The 14,706-nt window shown below is 50.8% G+C and overlaps 3 protein-coding genes across 4 annotated transcripts; all 3 read left to right on the top strand.

The window, feature by feature from the left end:
• Window positions 1–287: 287 nt before the first annotated feature.
• LOC135303741 (mas-related G-protein coupled receptor member H-like) lies at window positions 288–5,849 on the top strand. The gene has a single exon (XM_064425856.1). The coding sequence runs from the start codon at window positions 2,327–2,329 to the stop codon at window positions 3,269–3,271; it is 945 nt and encodes a 314-aa protein (XP_064281926.1). The 5' UTR covers window positions 288–2,326; the 3' UTR covers window positions 3,272–5,849.
• A 73-nt stretch (window positions 5,850–5,922) lies between these two features.
• LOC135303740 (mas-related G-protein coupled receptor member B4-like) lies at window positions 5,923–8,304 on the top strand. The gene has a single exon (XM_064425855.1). The coding sequence runs from the start codon at window positions 6,698–6,700 to the stop codon at window positions 7,646–7,648; it is 951 nt and encodes a 316-aa protein (XP_064281925.1). The 5' UTR covers window positions 5,923–6,697; the 3' UTR covers window positions 7,649–8,304.
• A 1,354-nt stretch (window positions 8,305–9,658) lies between these two features.
• LOC135303739 (mas-related G-protein coupled receptor member H-like) lies at window positions 9,659–13,693 on the top strand. 2 transcript variants are annotated; one of them, XM_064425854.1, is made up of 2 exons: window positions 9,659–9,791; window positions 10,283–13,693. In XM_064425854.1, exon 2 carries the CDS (start codon window positions 11,672–11,674, stop codon window positions 12,626–12,628), a length of 957 nt encoding a protein of 318 aa, XP_064281924.1. In that variant the 5' UTR covers window positions 9,659–9,791; window positions 10,283–11,671; the 3' UTR covers window positions 12,629–13,693. The 2 variants fall into 2 exon arrangements, with proteins under 2 accessions (XP_064281924.1, XP_064281923.1); XM_064425853.1 differs by lacking the exon at window positions 9,659–9,791 and having other exon boundaries at window positions 10,031–11,333; window positions 11,561–13,693.
• Window positions 13,694–14,706: the final 1,013 nt, after the last annotated feature.

Raw genomic sequence — 14,706 nt, 5'->3', positions numbered from 1 at the left:
CCCTGTGTGGATGGTGAGGCCCTGCCACAGGTTGACCTGAGGGCTGGGGTCAGGTAAAAACAAACACAAGATCTCCCACGTCTGAGGGGGAGGAGGATGATCCCTAATGAAGGGCTGGAAAGGGGATCACAAAACCCCAAAATCTGGTCTGTAATAGCTTTAATTGCATCATCAAGGAGACTGGCAGTAATTAGGGTGGGCTCTATGTGCTGATGACCTGGCTGCAAGCAACTGAGTGCTGTCCTTCCCTTGGGCTATGTGAGCCTGCATTGCAATGGCAGAAATGGAATTCCCAGCTCAGTTTTCTTTCTTGGAGCCAGGGAATGTTTTGGCAATGATCCCAGAGCTCTTCCCAGAAGGGGTGTTGTTTCTGAGAGGCACCCAGATGCTTGCACAGTGCTGTGAGCACTTCCAGCACTGCCAGCATTCCAGCGCCACCAGCAGCACCAGCAGCTCTCTGCTGCTGGAGGGACAATGACCCCTCAGGGTAGATAAAGGAGGAATGGTAGAAACCTGCTGAGAGAGGGAAAGCGTTTGGAGAATGTCCCATTTGGAAGAGTGTTTTTAATCACGAGGAAATGAGAAGCCATTCAAAGAAATCTGCATGTCGAGCTACTTCCTCTCTGGCAGGAAAAATGTTCAAGACAAATAACTCCCAGGAAGTGAAATTCTGACGTAGCCAAAGATTTAATTTCTGACTCTCCCGGTGAGCCTTGCGAAACAAGGGCAGGACAGGGGACAGAGAGAGCCAGCAGGATGGGAATGGGGAGCTCCTGGTGATCTGGGCACTTTCTCCTTCATGTCACTGACCTGCCAGGAGCCGCTTTAGGACTTGGATCCCAAAGGAGCAAGAGGGACCAGGAAGCACCGCTGATCTGCACAGACCCCTTTGCCTGCTGCTGCCCCACAGGGAACAGGTCAGTGGAATCGTTTCCTTCCTCCCTACCCCACCTTCCTCTCCTGCTGCAGCTGCTCTCTTCCTGCCACCCTCTCCCAGTGACCGCAGTGCCCTCCCCAAGCCCTCTCTTTTCCTCTGCATCCCGTCTCTATCCTAGTACTGAAAAGGGCCAGAACAAACTTTCTAACACAATGCAAAGCATGAGGAAGCAGGAATTCTTTACCTGCACAGGACACAGATGGATGTCCTCTTGTATTGTGTGTATGGTGAGACTTTACAACAGGGTATTAATCGATTATAACTATATGTAGGCATTGAAAAGTTTTCTTTTCTAATAAACACCATTTTCCTAGAACTCATTTCCATGCATTCACCCTCCTCCCAGAACTCATTTTATGATCCTGGAGATTTATAAAGAGGGGTCTCTCTGGTGGTCATATTCAATGAATGCTGCCATATTAAAGGTGGCCTTGCCTTGAACTTTTCCTCTGGCCATGCACTCTTGCCTCTTGTTCCAGAACTTGCCACAAACCACTGCAGGCCTCCTTATCTGTTTCTGCACTGGTTCCAGCCACGTTTATCCTCCTGTGTGCCAGCCTTTACATCCTGTGAGAAACAACCACCCACTTTTTAAAATTTTTAAAGGTTTATTAAACCTGAACAAAAAATACAGCAAAAGGAGTAAATAAGGAGAAGCAGGCCGGGGAGCTTCCCTCATGGCTGCCTACCACGTGGCGGGCTCACCTGCAAGATGGATGCTTCTCCTTTGATAGCCCCGGGGGTTGCATCAGCTAAACCTGGCCCCTCCCAAAGTCTGTCTGCCAACTCTTCTTTGTGTGTATTGGTGGAGCCTGCTTTCTTGCACCTTGACTGGAGGGCCAGGTGTTGTCATGCTGCATCTCCACCCCCAGCAACAAACTTTGTACACCCCTTCTTTGTACCTGTCCTAGATGACTCAGGCTGTCTGACGGCAGCAATACAGAGGGGGTAAAAGGGGACTATGGAGACAACAGGAAACATCTAAACTGACTATAATAGCATAATTTTACATCAATGAAGCGTCTCTTAATATTCACGCACTATTCATCCCTTAACTGTGAGAGCCAATCATTATCTATCTATAAAACATGCTTTTAAAATTTGGACCCTTTGCTTTTGAACAACTTCGGAAGAACTGAGTATGTTTATTCTCTATGCTATTTATCAGCCTCCTGCCAAACAGCCCAACCCTCCCACCTCTGTCTCCCGTCCCACAATTTCCACCACCCTCCTCCCCTGCACATCTTACTCCTCCCCACTGAATCCTTCCCACTGCAGTGAGCTGCTGAGGAGCCGCATGGTCCATCCCTGAATTCTCCAAGCACTGACTGCCCATCCACTCTGACCACAGCCAGGAGCCACATCCCACTGCCTGCCCAGCATCCATCCATGGAGGTGACCACAGTGTCCCCCCCTGCCAATTCACCCACTGATAGACACGATCTATGTGAGACAGATGCCAGCGATGTGGCCATACACAGTGTGACACTGCTCATCTGCCTCTGTGGGCTGGCTGGGAACGGGGCTGTCATCTGGGTCCTCGGGTTCCGCATTCAGAGGGACACCATGAAACCCATCACTGCCTACAACCTTGACCCGGCCATCATCAACTTCCTCTTCCTCAACTTCATGGTCCCCTCCGCTCTGCTTTTCCTGCTGGAGGATTTCTCCTGCTCTGCCATCATGTCCCCAGCATACATTCGCTTCCTTTTCCTCCTCTTCCGGATGTTCTACAGCGTCGGGCTGTACCGGCTGACAGCCATCAGCATCGAGAGGTGCAGGTCCGTGCTCTGCCCACGTGGGCTCTTCTGCCACCTTCCCCAGGACCTGTCATGGGTGGTAGTGAGTGCCGGGCTCTGGGCCCTTTCCATCACTGTCATTGCTGCCATTTCTGCAGTGACTTCCCTGTGCGAGTCACAGGAACACAAGCTCTGCTGGGGGGCTCTCATCTCCCTGTACATCCTCAACTTCCTCGTCTTTGCTCCATCCATGGTCATTTCCAGCAGAATCCTGTTCATTCATTTCAAGGGAAGCTCCCAGCAGCAGCGATCCAAGAATCTTGACATCATTGTCTTCCTCGCTGTGCTCCTCACTCTCCCCCTCAGTCTCTGGAATTTCCTGCAGCAGCTCGGCTACACCGCTGTGTTCCCCCGGCTTCTTCTCCTCTTTGCCTGCATGCACAGCAGCATCAACCCCTTCATCTACATCTCAGTAACAAAGTGCTGGAGGCGCTGCTCCATGGAGTCCCTCAGGGAGTGCCTGCAGGAGGTCTTTGAGGAGCCAGAAGAAAGCACTGCCCCCAGTAATGATGCCACCAGGGACACGGGGGTCTGAGCCTGTTGAGCCCTTCAACTGCCCCCATGCAGGAGCATGGGGCAGTGTCTGAGGTTTTCCTTGAGCCACCAGATTAGTAAATATCCATAGTGTCACCCTCCTGCTCTATATTCCTGCAGGAAAAGGAAGCAGAGGCATTTGCTAAGGGCCATGTGGGATGCATGCTCTACACTGAGCACACTGGAGGATGGTTGGAGCTTTGATCCTCCTTCACATGTCCTAGAGCACTGTTCCCCAAACGCATCCTTACCAACACAGCTCTGATCCCAGAATTCCCCCTGGCATGCTGGCACCTGGTTCTTGCCTCCCACTGAGGTCTGATATCAATAAACAGCACCGTAAACCCTGAGCTGCCTTTGCCCCCTCTGCCAGCGCCTCCCAGCTTCCTCTGGCTCCTGCTGCGAGCTGAGAATATGGCTGGAGGGAGGGGACCGAGAGGTAGTTAGCCACAGGAATGTTGTGATTGTTTAGAAATTTCATAATGAACTATGTTTAATTAGTCAAGGCATACTTGCCTGTGGTTTTTTAGCTGGTTTTGATTTAGATCTGTGTTGGCTGAGTGTCAGTAGAAAACTCTATCAACCTATAGCCCTTAGAGAACTTACTGAATAGATGGAGAAAAAAAAAACAATAAAGTATTTTTAATGGTTATGATATAACTAGAAATAATTGGATGTCATAGAATAAGAATGATATCTTGAGAGAATTAGGAATTCAGAGGCCTATACATACCAAAAGATGTGATTAAAAAATTGCAAGAGATAAATTGTAATGGCAATAAAAGAGCCATTTCCTAAGCTTGTAAACCTCAGAAAACTTAATCAGTGGGAATTATCTAACCAAGACATCAAATTTAATAAAACATTGTTTACTGGGAAAAAAAACCATATTATCCATTCAATTAAGATAGATGGCATATTCTGGTAGTAATTAAAAGAAACAATACACCTATACCATGATGTAAGAAATTAGAAGCACTTTTGGGAGTATTTATAAGTAATCTTGGATATGATAGTGCATAAAAATGCCTGAAAAGTGTTGTTTATTTGAACCTGTCTATGGCAAATATATTTCCAATATGTTCACAATTTTGACTCAAAATTGTTACTAGTCCAACACGCTTTTGCTGTTAGACTTAAACGTCTTGGTGTCTGAGGGGACACAGCCATGGCTTGTGTTCCCTGTAGCAGTCATAATCCCCAGTGACCAGAGCTGGGCTGGCACAGCCGGCATGGACACGATGGCCCAGGGGCTCAGCATTGCCCACCCCGAGTGCTCTGTGAGTGTCACAGCAGAGATCTCCCCAGAGATCTTTAATTTTTAATTTTGTGAGCCAGGTGCAAAGGTCGCTCTGCCTTCAGAAATTCTTCCTCTCCACGGCCTTCAGCTGCTCCCTCTGCAGGCAGCAAGGAGAGGAGGAGGTCATGGTCCTCACCACAGCCACTCCCTTCCAAGAGCAGGGTGACACCTGTGTTTGTCACCACGGGCTCCACGGGGCATCACCTGCCTCCCTGTGGCTTTGCTGTGGTCACCAGCCCCACCACATCCCACATCTTCTCTCCAGCCCCACCACATCCCACACCTCCCCACCACACCTTCCCACCAGCTCCTTCATGTCCCACACCTCCCACACCAACCTCCCATCCCACTCCCCATGCAGCCCACCCATTCCCGTCCTTCCCATCCCTCCCAGCCCCGTGCCTGAGGCTCCAGTCCCTGCCCAGGGGCTGCTCACCCCAGGCTGCCCCGTAAGGCTTTGGGGCAGTGCTTCTCTTGGATTTGCCTCTCCCAGCTTCATCCCTGGGGTCCAGCCCCCCAAACTCCTTTGGACAGAAACAAGAGGCAGTAGAGGGATGGCTCCACTGTCATTCATTGGGGCAGAGAAGCATGGAATTGCCTGGAGGAGTGGAAGCACTGCTGGGGGTCCCGTGTGGGGCAGGAGAGGAGCGGGGATGTCTGGAGGGGAAGGCAGCCTGGGGGGAATTTCTAGAGGATGTCAGAGGGGGGCATGATGCCTTAGGATTTTGGCCTTTCTATTTTTCAAATCCTGTACTGCATTAGTGCATAACTCTAAACTCCATATAAAGTGCTAGTTAACTGTCTTCACCTTTTGGTCAAATAAAACAATCCCTCTAGGCCTGAATTCAAGGACACTCTGCTGAGTGAGGCTGGAAAAGTATAGAGAAAAGTGAATTGATGGAACGCAAACTGGGGGTAAATGACTTCATTACCTGAAGCTGTAATTGGAGGATTAAGCCCTGGTTTGTTAATGGACCAAACTTATATCTGTCTGAAAAACTCGTGACCATTGTCCATTTTGGGTGTAGCCCCTCTGAGAGTCTTTGACTGCCCAAGGTGAACCTTCTGAAGGCCTTTCAGAAATGCCTGCTTTTATTCTCTTCCCCTTGTCTGGCCTCTGTTCCTGGGAGCCACCCCAAGGCATCAGGCAGACAGGGGCTGGAGGGGGCAGGAGGGCTCTGGGTGCCACCAATGCCAAATCTCCCACTGGACAGCAGCAGAGCCCAACAGGCCACACGTGCAGCCAGGGAGTGACCTCTGACTGGGAAACCATCGGGATGGGATGGGATGGGATGGGATGGGATGGGATGGGATGGGATGGGATGGGATGGGATGGGATGGGATGAGAAACCATCAGGATTGGACGGATGAGGTGTGATACCAAAATCAGACAGAATAAAGTTTTTGACACCAACTAATGGTGTTACCAAGGGAAGTATTAGGCAGCAGGTCACGCAGAAGGATCTCTCCTTATTTCTGTGTGTGTTGTGATACTTTACAACAGTGTTTTAATCCACTATAACCATACGTAGACATTAAAAAATTGTTCTTGTCTAGTACATAAGCACCATTTTCCTAGAATTTATTTCCATGCACCCACTTTTTACTGAGTGTCCTTTGATGCTCCTGGAGGATCATTCAGAGGGGTCTCTGGTAGTTGTATCCGCGGAGTGCTCTGATATTAAAGGTGACCTTGCCGTGAACTTTTCCTTTGGCCATGTGCTTTTGCTTCTTGTTACAGAACTTGCCCCAAAATACTGTGGGCTTCCTTATCGCTATGCCGAGTGCTTCAAGCCATGTTTATCAACTTGCGTCCACAGCTTTACATCCTGTTATATTTCTGCCCTGTTAGTCTTTAAGCAATTTCAGGGGAGGTGAAAATGTTTATTCTCGCTTATTTATCAACACCCTGGAAACCAGACGGACCCTCTCACCTCTGTCTCCCTCCCCTCAATTTCTACCTCCCTCTTCCCCTGCACATTGCAACTCTTCCCCACTGAATCCTTTCCACTGCAGGGAGCTGCTGAGGAGCTGCATGATCCATCCCTGGATTCTCCAAGCACTGACTGCCCATCCACGCTGACCACAGCCAGGGGCCACATCCCACTGCCTGCCCAGCATCCATCCATGGAGGTGACCACTGTGTCCCCATCTCCTGCCAATTCACCCACTGAAGGAGATAATCTGTGTGAGACAGATATCATCAGTGTGGCCATACACAGTGTGACATTGCTCATCGGCCTCTGTGGGCTGGCTGGGAACGGGGCTGTCATCGGCCTCCTCAGCCTGAAAAGCCGTAACTATGGCATCTTTGACCTCGCTGTCACCGACTTCCTCTTCCTTCTCTTCACAGTCCTCTCTGCCCTCCTCTTCCTGGTGGAGGATGTGTCCTGCTCTCATATCATGCCCAGGCTGTACGTGCAGTTTTTTTTTGAGCTGTCAGTAGTCTCCTACTACTGGGCACTGTTCTGGCTGATGGTCAACAGCCCTGTGCATTATATGTACAAGATATGGAAATTGTGCTGCCACTGGGACCCTCCCGAGCGAATGTGGTTGGTGGCAAACAGCGTCAAATCCTATGCCTTCTTTGCTCTCTTCACTGTCATTCCCACAGTAACATTCCTGTGCCCATCATATGAGCAGGAGCGCTGCCGGGCAGCTTTCCTCTCCGTGTTCAGCCTCATCCTGCTCCTCTTTGCGGCACCCGTGGTCATTTCCAGCACAATCGATTTCATCAAGGCCAAGCGAGGCTCCCAGCAGCAGCAACCCAAGAGGCGCGACATCGTTATCTTCCTCACTGTGCTCTTCACTCTCGTCCTCAGCCTCTGCAATTTCCTGCAGCAGCTCGGTTACATCGCTGTGTCCTCCCAGGTGGTTTTCCTGCTCACCTGCATCAACAGCAGCATCAAACCCTTCATCTACTTTGTGGCAGGGAGGTGCAGGAGACCCTGCTCCATGGGGAGCTGCTGGAGGCTCTGTACAGTGGGGTCCCTCCGTCTCTACCTTCAGAGGGTCTTTGAGGAGCCGAAAGAAAAAGCTGACCAGAGCCATGAAGCCCTCAGGGACATGGGGATCTGAGCCTGCTAATCCTTCCCACTGCTCTGCTGAAGGACCTCAGCACAGAGGCTGAGGGTTTCATTGAATCACCTGAGAAATAAATATCCACAGGATCACTCTCCCCGTGGCGGTGAATTCCTGCAGGAGAAGGGAGCACGGGCATTGCCTTGGGTGACTTTTGTGGGCTGCTCTGCAGGGAGCACATTGGAGCACGGCTTTCCTCCTCCCTCCTGGATCCACAAGGCTCCAAGCAGTGCAGCTGGGCTCAGTGCTGTTCCCCAGCTCTATTCCCCATGGAATGACCCTCATGGCCTCGGCCCCAGGGAATGAACTCCATCTCCTCTGGCTCAGCAGATGAGTTTCATGGTGCTTTCAGGGAGCTCTTGCCTGCAAAGCATGGGACACACCCAGCACGGAGTGGCAGTGATTTCCCAAATTCCTGTGGGGCTGGGGCCTCTGGATGGTAGGAGAGGGGTCAGGATCACACAGAGCATCCTTCCCTTTCTGTCCGGCTGTCCTTTTCAGGGGAAATTTGGCAGAGAACGCCCAGAGTGGTTCCTCTAGAAAAGAAGATTCATTTGGCCCCTACCCAACTGATTTGGGAAAAATACCGCCTTGGAGAGAAGGGGAAAAAACTGCTTATTAAACAATAAAACGGAAACAATATTAAACAATAACACCTCTTGTTGCTCCAAAAGATGACAAACTCCGAACAGTCCCCTTCCTGAGCTACAGCTCAGCTCACTCAGTGTCTGATCAGTCCCTCTGGTGCTGGAAATGCTGTGGCCCAGGCCCGGCCCAGTGGCCACAGGTGTGAGCTGCTGGTGCTCTTCTGGGTGTTCAGTCCAGAACAGGTTTAAATGGGTCCAAAGAAAAGGGCGGAAAAAATCACAGTCCAGAGAGCTTCTTTGCCTCAACTACATAAAACTAAGTAAAAACAGAGAGCTCTGTCCTGCTGTCTGTCCATCCACAGACAATACAGTCCAGGACAAGGAATGTGGAGGAGTGAATTCAGTGTCTGAAAACAAAGTGCGCACTATTTCTCTCCCCACTTCATTCTCGGAACAAGTCTTAAAGGTGCAAAACTTGTTTTTCTGCATAAACAAAACAGACGACTGCGGACATAAACATCATATAGTCAACCCAGGACAGCGGCAAAATTGGCCCAGCATTCCCAGCTGATGGGAAGGGACACCAGGAAGGGCTGCAGAACTGGGAAGGGACAACAACATTCCCTTATCCTTTCAGTGCGAATTTGTCACATTCTTCAATTCCAGAATTTAATGCTTCTGATTAAAGTGCAGGGCCAGCCGGGAACTCCACTGAACTCCAGTGTCTGTACCAGAAAGTACATGGAGTATAGAAATTCCCATCACCAGATGGGAAATGCTTGGACCATTTAATTGCACAGAAATTAGGGGTTCTGCTGCTCTTCTGCAGAATGGGGCCATCCATCCTCTGGTTCCCCAGCATCACTGTCTGAGGAAGCCCTTGACCACCTCCATCCTGAGCCTGGCCACCCTCAGGAGGAGCTGAACAGCGACTGCACAGCAGCTTCAGCCACAGGCCAGGCTGTGCTGATCTTTGTCATTTTGTAACTACCCCTTAGTCAGATTTGGATTTCTGGGGTTGTTTTATTCCAATGTGGTACAACTGACTGTAGGACATGGGGTTATGATTGTTAAAGTCGCTAAGGCCTGCGCTCACCAGAAGGCCCTGAGGGAAAGGCAGAGCTGCAGGCCGGGCGGGTGGGACTCGGCTGAGGGCTGAGAGGCAGTCAGGAGTGAGGGGCGAGTCAGATGGGAGTGAGATCCTGATTGGCTGCAGGAACACGTGGCCAGTGCATGAGCAGGAAGCTGATTGGATGATAGGACATGTGGACAGTGTATGAGCATGAAGCTGATTGGATGGTAGGAGATGTGGCCAGTGTATGAGCAGGAAGCTGATTGGATGATAGGACATGTGGACAGTGTATGAGCATGAAGCTGATTGGATGGTAGGCAACGTTGATAGCAGCACTGCAGCTGAGCCAGGCAATTGGTGCCCTCCTTCCTTTATCCTCTGTTAGGCCTTGGTTTGGTTTCTATTATGTCAGGTTGAGATTAAAAGTATAAACAGCGGCCAATTTTTACAATGAACTGATCTCTTTTGGGTGCATGAGGGGGTATGTGTTGCTTTGTTCCAAGTGCTACAACTGACCCCAGAATTTGTTGAATAAACAACAGCCGGGCTTCACTGCAGAGCCTGTGCCTGTAAAACAGTGTCCAAAATGGCTCATTTCCTTATTTTATCCCATTCTAAAGCCTCTGGCTTGTCTGTGAGCAGGGCAGGTGCCTGTCTCATACCTGAGCCCTTCCTAAGGCATGTGCCTGCAATGGCTGGGATGATGTTGGCAGTGCCAAGAGCTCTTGATTCCTCCTGGGAGAGACCTGGGCAGCAGCCACCTCTCCTGCTCAGGGGGAAGTTGTCCCTCCTTTTCCCACTGCCTTAAATCCAGGGGAAACCAACATGCCACTGCTTCTGGAAGGGGAAGTGAAAGTTAAAGCCATGGGATCAAGTCAGGCTCTGGCAATACACCTGAATTTAAACACCTAAGGATCATTTATAATACTCATACACATTTATAACTCCTAACGAGTTTTTTATAATTAACAGAAGAGACAGACTTTGACATCTGAGAGGGTTTTTCGCTGCCTGTCTCCTGTTTTCCTGCCCAGTGGAGATCAGGAACTTTCCATGGTGCAACCTCTTATCCAGGGAACAACAATTCAGCCAAGGGGTTTCTCCCAAGGCAAGTGCAGGAGGATCATGATCCTCCAATGGACTTTTTCTACTTCCAAGCACCTTCCTTGTCTCCTGGGCCACCCAGGCCACTCCTTACCTGAGCTTCCTTTCAAAGGATAAAGATTTCAATGCAAAAGTTTTCCTGGGTATCTTTGCCCATGGCAGAAGGAGAGATGGAAGGAGATGATCTCTAAGGCTCCTTCCAACCCAAACCATTCCATGAGGATTCCTCAGGTCATCCAACATCCACCCCAGGCAGGAGTTTCCCTGCTGCACACAGCACCAGCCTGACAGAGCTCAAGGAGCATTTGCACAATGCTGTCAGGCATGGGCTGGGATTGTTGGGATGTCCTGTGCAGGGCCAGTAGCTGAACTCCGTAATGTTTGTGGGTCCCTTCCAACTCTGGATATTTTATGGTTCTATTCTATGATGACTCTATTTCATAATGACTGTGACCACTGTGACCAGGGATGAGAAATTAGGAACGGTAAAAGCCTGTCAGGAGAGGAAGGCAGTCACACTATGGGAGATTCATCAGGGAAGGAATATTTCTCATAAGGAAGAAATAAACTATCATCAAAATATTTCTTTCGGAGCATTCGACAAAACCCAATTCCACTGTAGCAAAAAAACCCAAGATAAGTATTTTGGAGGAAGCTACATTCTGATGTAGCCAAAGACGCAATTTCCCACTCCTCTGTGATTCCAGCGAGTGCTGGGGAGCAAAACCAGGCCAGGGAACACAGAGAGGAGCTGCAGGAGGGGAATGGGGAGCTCCAGGTGATCTGAGCACTTTCTCCTTCATGTCACTGACCTGCCAGGAGCCGCTTTAGGACGTGGATCCCAAAGGAGCAAGAGGGACCAGGAAGCGCCGCTGATCTGCACAGACCTCTTTGCCTGCTGCTGCCCCACAGGGAACAGGTCAGTGGAATGGTTTCCTTCCTCCCTACCCCACCTTCCTCTCCTCCAGCAGCTGCTCTCTTCCTGTCACTCTCTGCAGTGCCTTCCCCCTCCTCTGCCCTGTGCTTTCCTTTAACATCACCTGCTGAACATCCCAAACTTACTGCCTCCCTCACCCACCCCACCGTTTCCATCACTGTTCTCCCCTGCACATCTCACTTTTCCCCACTGAATCCTTCCCACTGCAGGGAGCTGCTGAGAAGCTGCATGGTCCATCCCTGGATTCTCCAAGCACTGACTGCCCATCCACTCTGACCACAGCCAGGGGCCACATCCCACTGCCTGCCCAGCATCCATCCATGGAGGTGACCACCATGTCCCCACCTCCTGCCTCACCCACTGAAGGAGACAATCTGTGTGAGACAGATGTCACCACCGTGGCCATGCACAGTGTGACACTGCTCATCTGCCTCTGTGGGCTGGCTGGGAACGGGGCTGTCATTGGCCTCCTCAACCTGAAAAACTGTAACTCTGGCATCTTTGATTTGGCCGTCTCCGACTTCCTCTTCCTTCTCTTCACAGTCCTCTCTGCCCTGCTCTTCCTGGTGGAAGAAGTGTCCTGCTCTCATATTATGCCCATGCTGTACCTGAGTTTTCTTTTCCGGATGTCAGTGGTCTCCTACTACTGGGGGCTGTTCCGGCTGATACGCAGTATAACTGTGCTTTATATGCGCAACCTCTTCCAGCTCTGCTGCCCCTATAACCTTCCGGAGCGCACGTGGTTGGTGGTGGGAAGTGTCCAGTCCTGTGCCTTCTTTGCTCTCTTTGCTGTCATTCCTGCAGTGACATTCCTGTGCCCATCACACGAGCAGCAGCACTGCCGTGCGCCGCTCATCTCTGTGTACACCCTCATCCTGCTCTTCTTTGTTGCACCCGTGGTCATTTCCAGCACAATTGACTTCATTAACACCAAGTGGGGCTCCCAGCAGCAGCAACCCAAGAGGCGCGACATCGTTATCGTCCTCACTGTGCTCTTCACTCTCCTTCTCAGCATCTGCCATTTCCTGCAGCAGCTCGGTTACATCGCTGTGTCCTCCCAGGTGGTTTTCCTGCTCACCTGCATCAACAGCAGCATCAAACCCTTCATCTACTTTGTGGCAGGGAGGTGCTGGAGACCCTGCTCCATGGGGAGCTGCTGGAGGCTCTGTACAGTGGGGTCCCTCCGTCTCTACCTTCAGAGGGTCTTTGAGGAGCCGAAAGAAAAAGCTGACCAGAGCCATGAAGCCCTCAGGGACACGGGGACCTCAGCCTGTTGATCCCTTCCACTGCTCTGCTGAAGGACCTCAGCACAGAGGCTGAGGGTTTCATTGAGGCACCTGATGAATAAATATCCACAGGATCACCCTCCCCGTGGTGGTGAATTCCTGCAGGAGAAGGGAGCACGGGCATTGCCTTGGGTGATTGTTGTGGGATGCTCTGCAGGGAGCACATTGGAGCATGGATTTCCTCCTCCCCCCTGGATCCACAAGGCTCCAAGCAGTGCAGCTGGGCTCAGTGCTGTTCCCCAGCTCTATTCCCCATGGAATGACCCTCATGGCCTCAGCCCCAGGGAATGAACTCCATCTCCTTTGGCTCAGCAGATGAGTTTCATGGTGCTTTCAGGGACCTCTTGCCTGCAAAGCATGGGACACCTTAATCCCTGGGGACACACCCAGCACGGAGTGGCAGTGATTTCCCAAATTCCTGTGGGGCTGGGGCCTCTGGATGGCAGGAGAGGGGTTGGGATCACACGCAGCATCCTTCCCTTTCTGTCCGGCAGAGCCGGCCCTGCATTCCCAGCTGATGGGAAGGGACACCAGGTAGGGCTGCAGAGCTGGGGCGGGACTGCAATATTCCCTTGTCCTTTCAATGGGAATTTGTCATATTCTTAAATTCCAGAATTGAATCCCTGTGAGTAAATTGCAGGGTTGACAGTGAAGTCCACTGATCCCTTCTCCCTGTATCCAGAAAGTACATGGAGGATGGAAATCCCCATCACCAGATGGGAAATGCTTGGACCATTTAGTTGCACAGAAATTAGGGGGTTCTGCTGCTCTTCTGCAGAATGGGGCCATCCATCCTCTGGTTCCCCAGCATCAGTGTCCAGGGAAGCCCTTGACCACCTCCATCCTGGACCTGGCCACCCTCAGGAGGAGCTGAACAGCGACTGCACAGCAGCTTCAGCCACAGGCCAGGCTGTGCTGATCTTTGTCATTCTGTAACTACCCCTCAGTCAGATTTGGATTAATGGTTTTTGTTTGTTTCTACTGTGGTAATTCTGGCTCCAAAATTTGTTGAATAAACAACAACCAGGCTTCACTGCAGAGCCTGTGCCTGTAAAACAGTGTCCAAAATGGCTCATTTCCTTATTTTATCCCATTCTAAAGCCTCTGGCTTCTCTGTGAGCAGGGCAGGTGCCTGTCTCATACCTGAGCCCTTTCTAAGGCACGTGCCTGCAATGGCTGGGATGATGTTGGCAGTGCCAAGAGCTCTTGATTCCTCCTGGGAGAGACTTGGGCAGCAGCCACATCTCTTGCTCAGGGGGAAGTTGTCCCTCCTTTTCCCACTGCCTTAAATCCAGGGGAAACCAACATGCCACTGCTTCTGGAAAGGGAAGTGAAAGTGAAAGCTCTGGGTGGTGAGTCAGGCTTTGAGGCACACATGAGGTTAAATAGCTAAGAAGCATTTATTACCAGAGTTGTTAATAATGAACAGCAGAGAGAGACTTTGACATCTGAGAGGGTTTTTCTCTTCCTGTCTCCCGTTTTCCCGTCTGTTGAAAAGCAGAAATTTTCCAAGGTAAAACCTCTTGTCCCGAGTAGAAGAACTCAGCCTGGGGGTTTCTCCCAAGGCAAGTGCAGGAGGATCATGATCCTCCAATGGACTTTTTCAACTTCCCAGCACCTTCCTTGTCTCCTGTGTCACCCTGGCCACTCCCTACCTGAGCTTCCTTTCAAAAGAGCAAAGATTTCAAAGCAAGAGGTTTCCTGGGTATCCCTGCCCGTGGCAGAAGGAGAGATGGAATGAGATGATCTCTAAGGTACCTTCTAACCCAATCCATTCCATGAGGTTTCCTCACATCATTCAGCATCCACGCCAGGCAGGAGTTCTCCTGCTGCACACAGCACCAGCCTGACAGAGCTCAAGGAGCATTTGCACAATGCTCTCAGGCACAGGCTGGGATTGTTGGGATGTCCTGTGCAGGGCCAGGAGCTGAACTCCATGATCCTTCTGGCTCCCTTCCAACTCTGGATATTTTATTGCTTTATTTTAAGATGCCTCCCTTTCATGATGACTCCACTGTGTTGTCCCTATGCCCTGGCTCTGGCACATTCTCAAAAGCCCTCTGCAAGGC

This window comes from Passer domesticus, chromosome 6, assembly GCF_036417665.1.
Source record: "Passer domesticus isolate bPasDom1 chromosome 6, bPasDom1.hap1, whole genome shotgun sequence".
Classification (NCBI taxonomy): domain Eukaryota; kingdom Metazoa; phylum Chordata; class Aves; order Passeriformes; family Passeridae; genus Passer; species Passer domesticus.
Note: the sequence above shows the minus strand (reverse complement) of the source record. Positions and strands in the feature narration are given on the sequence as shown.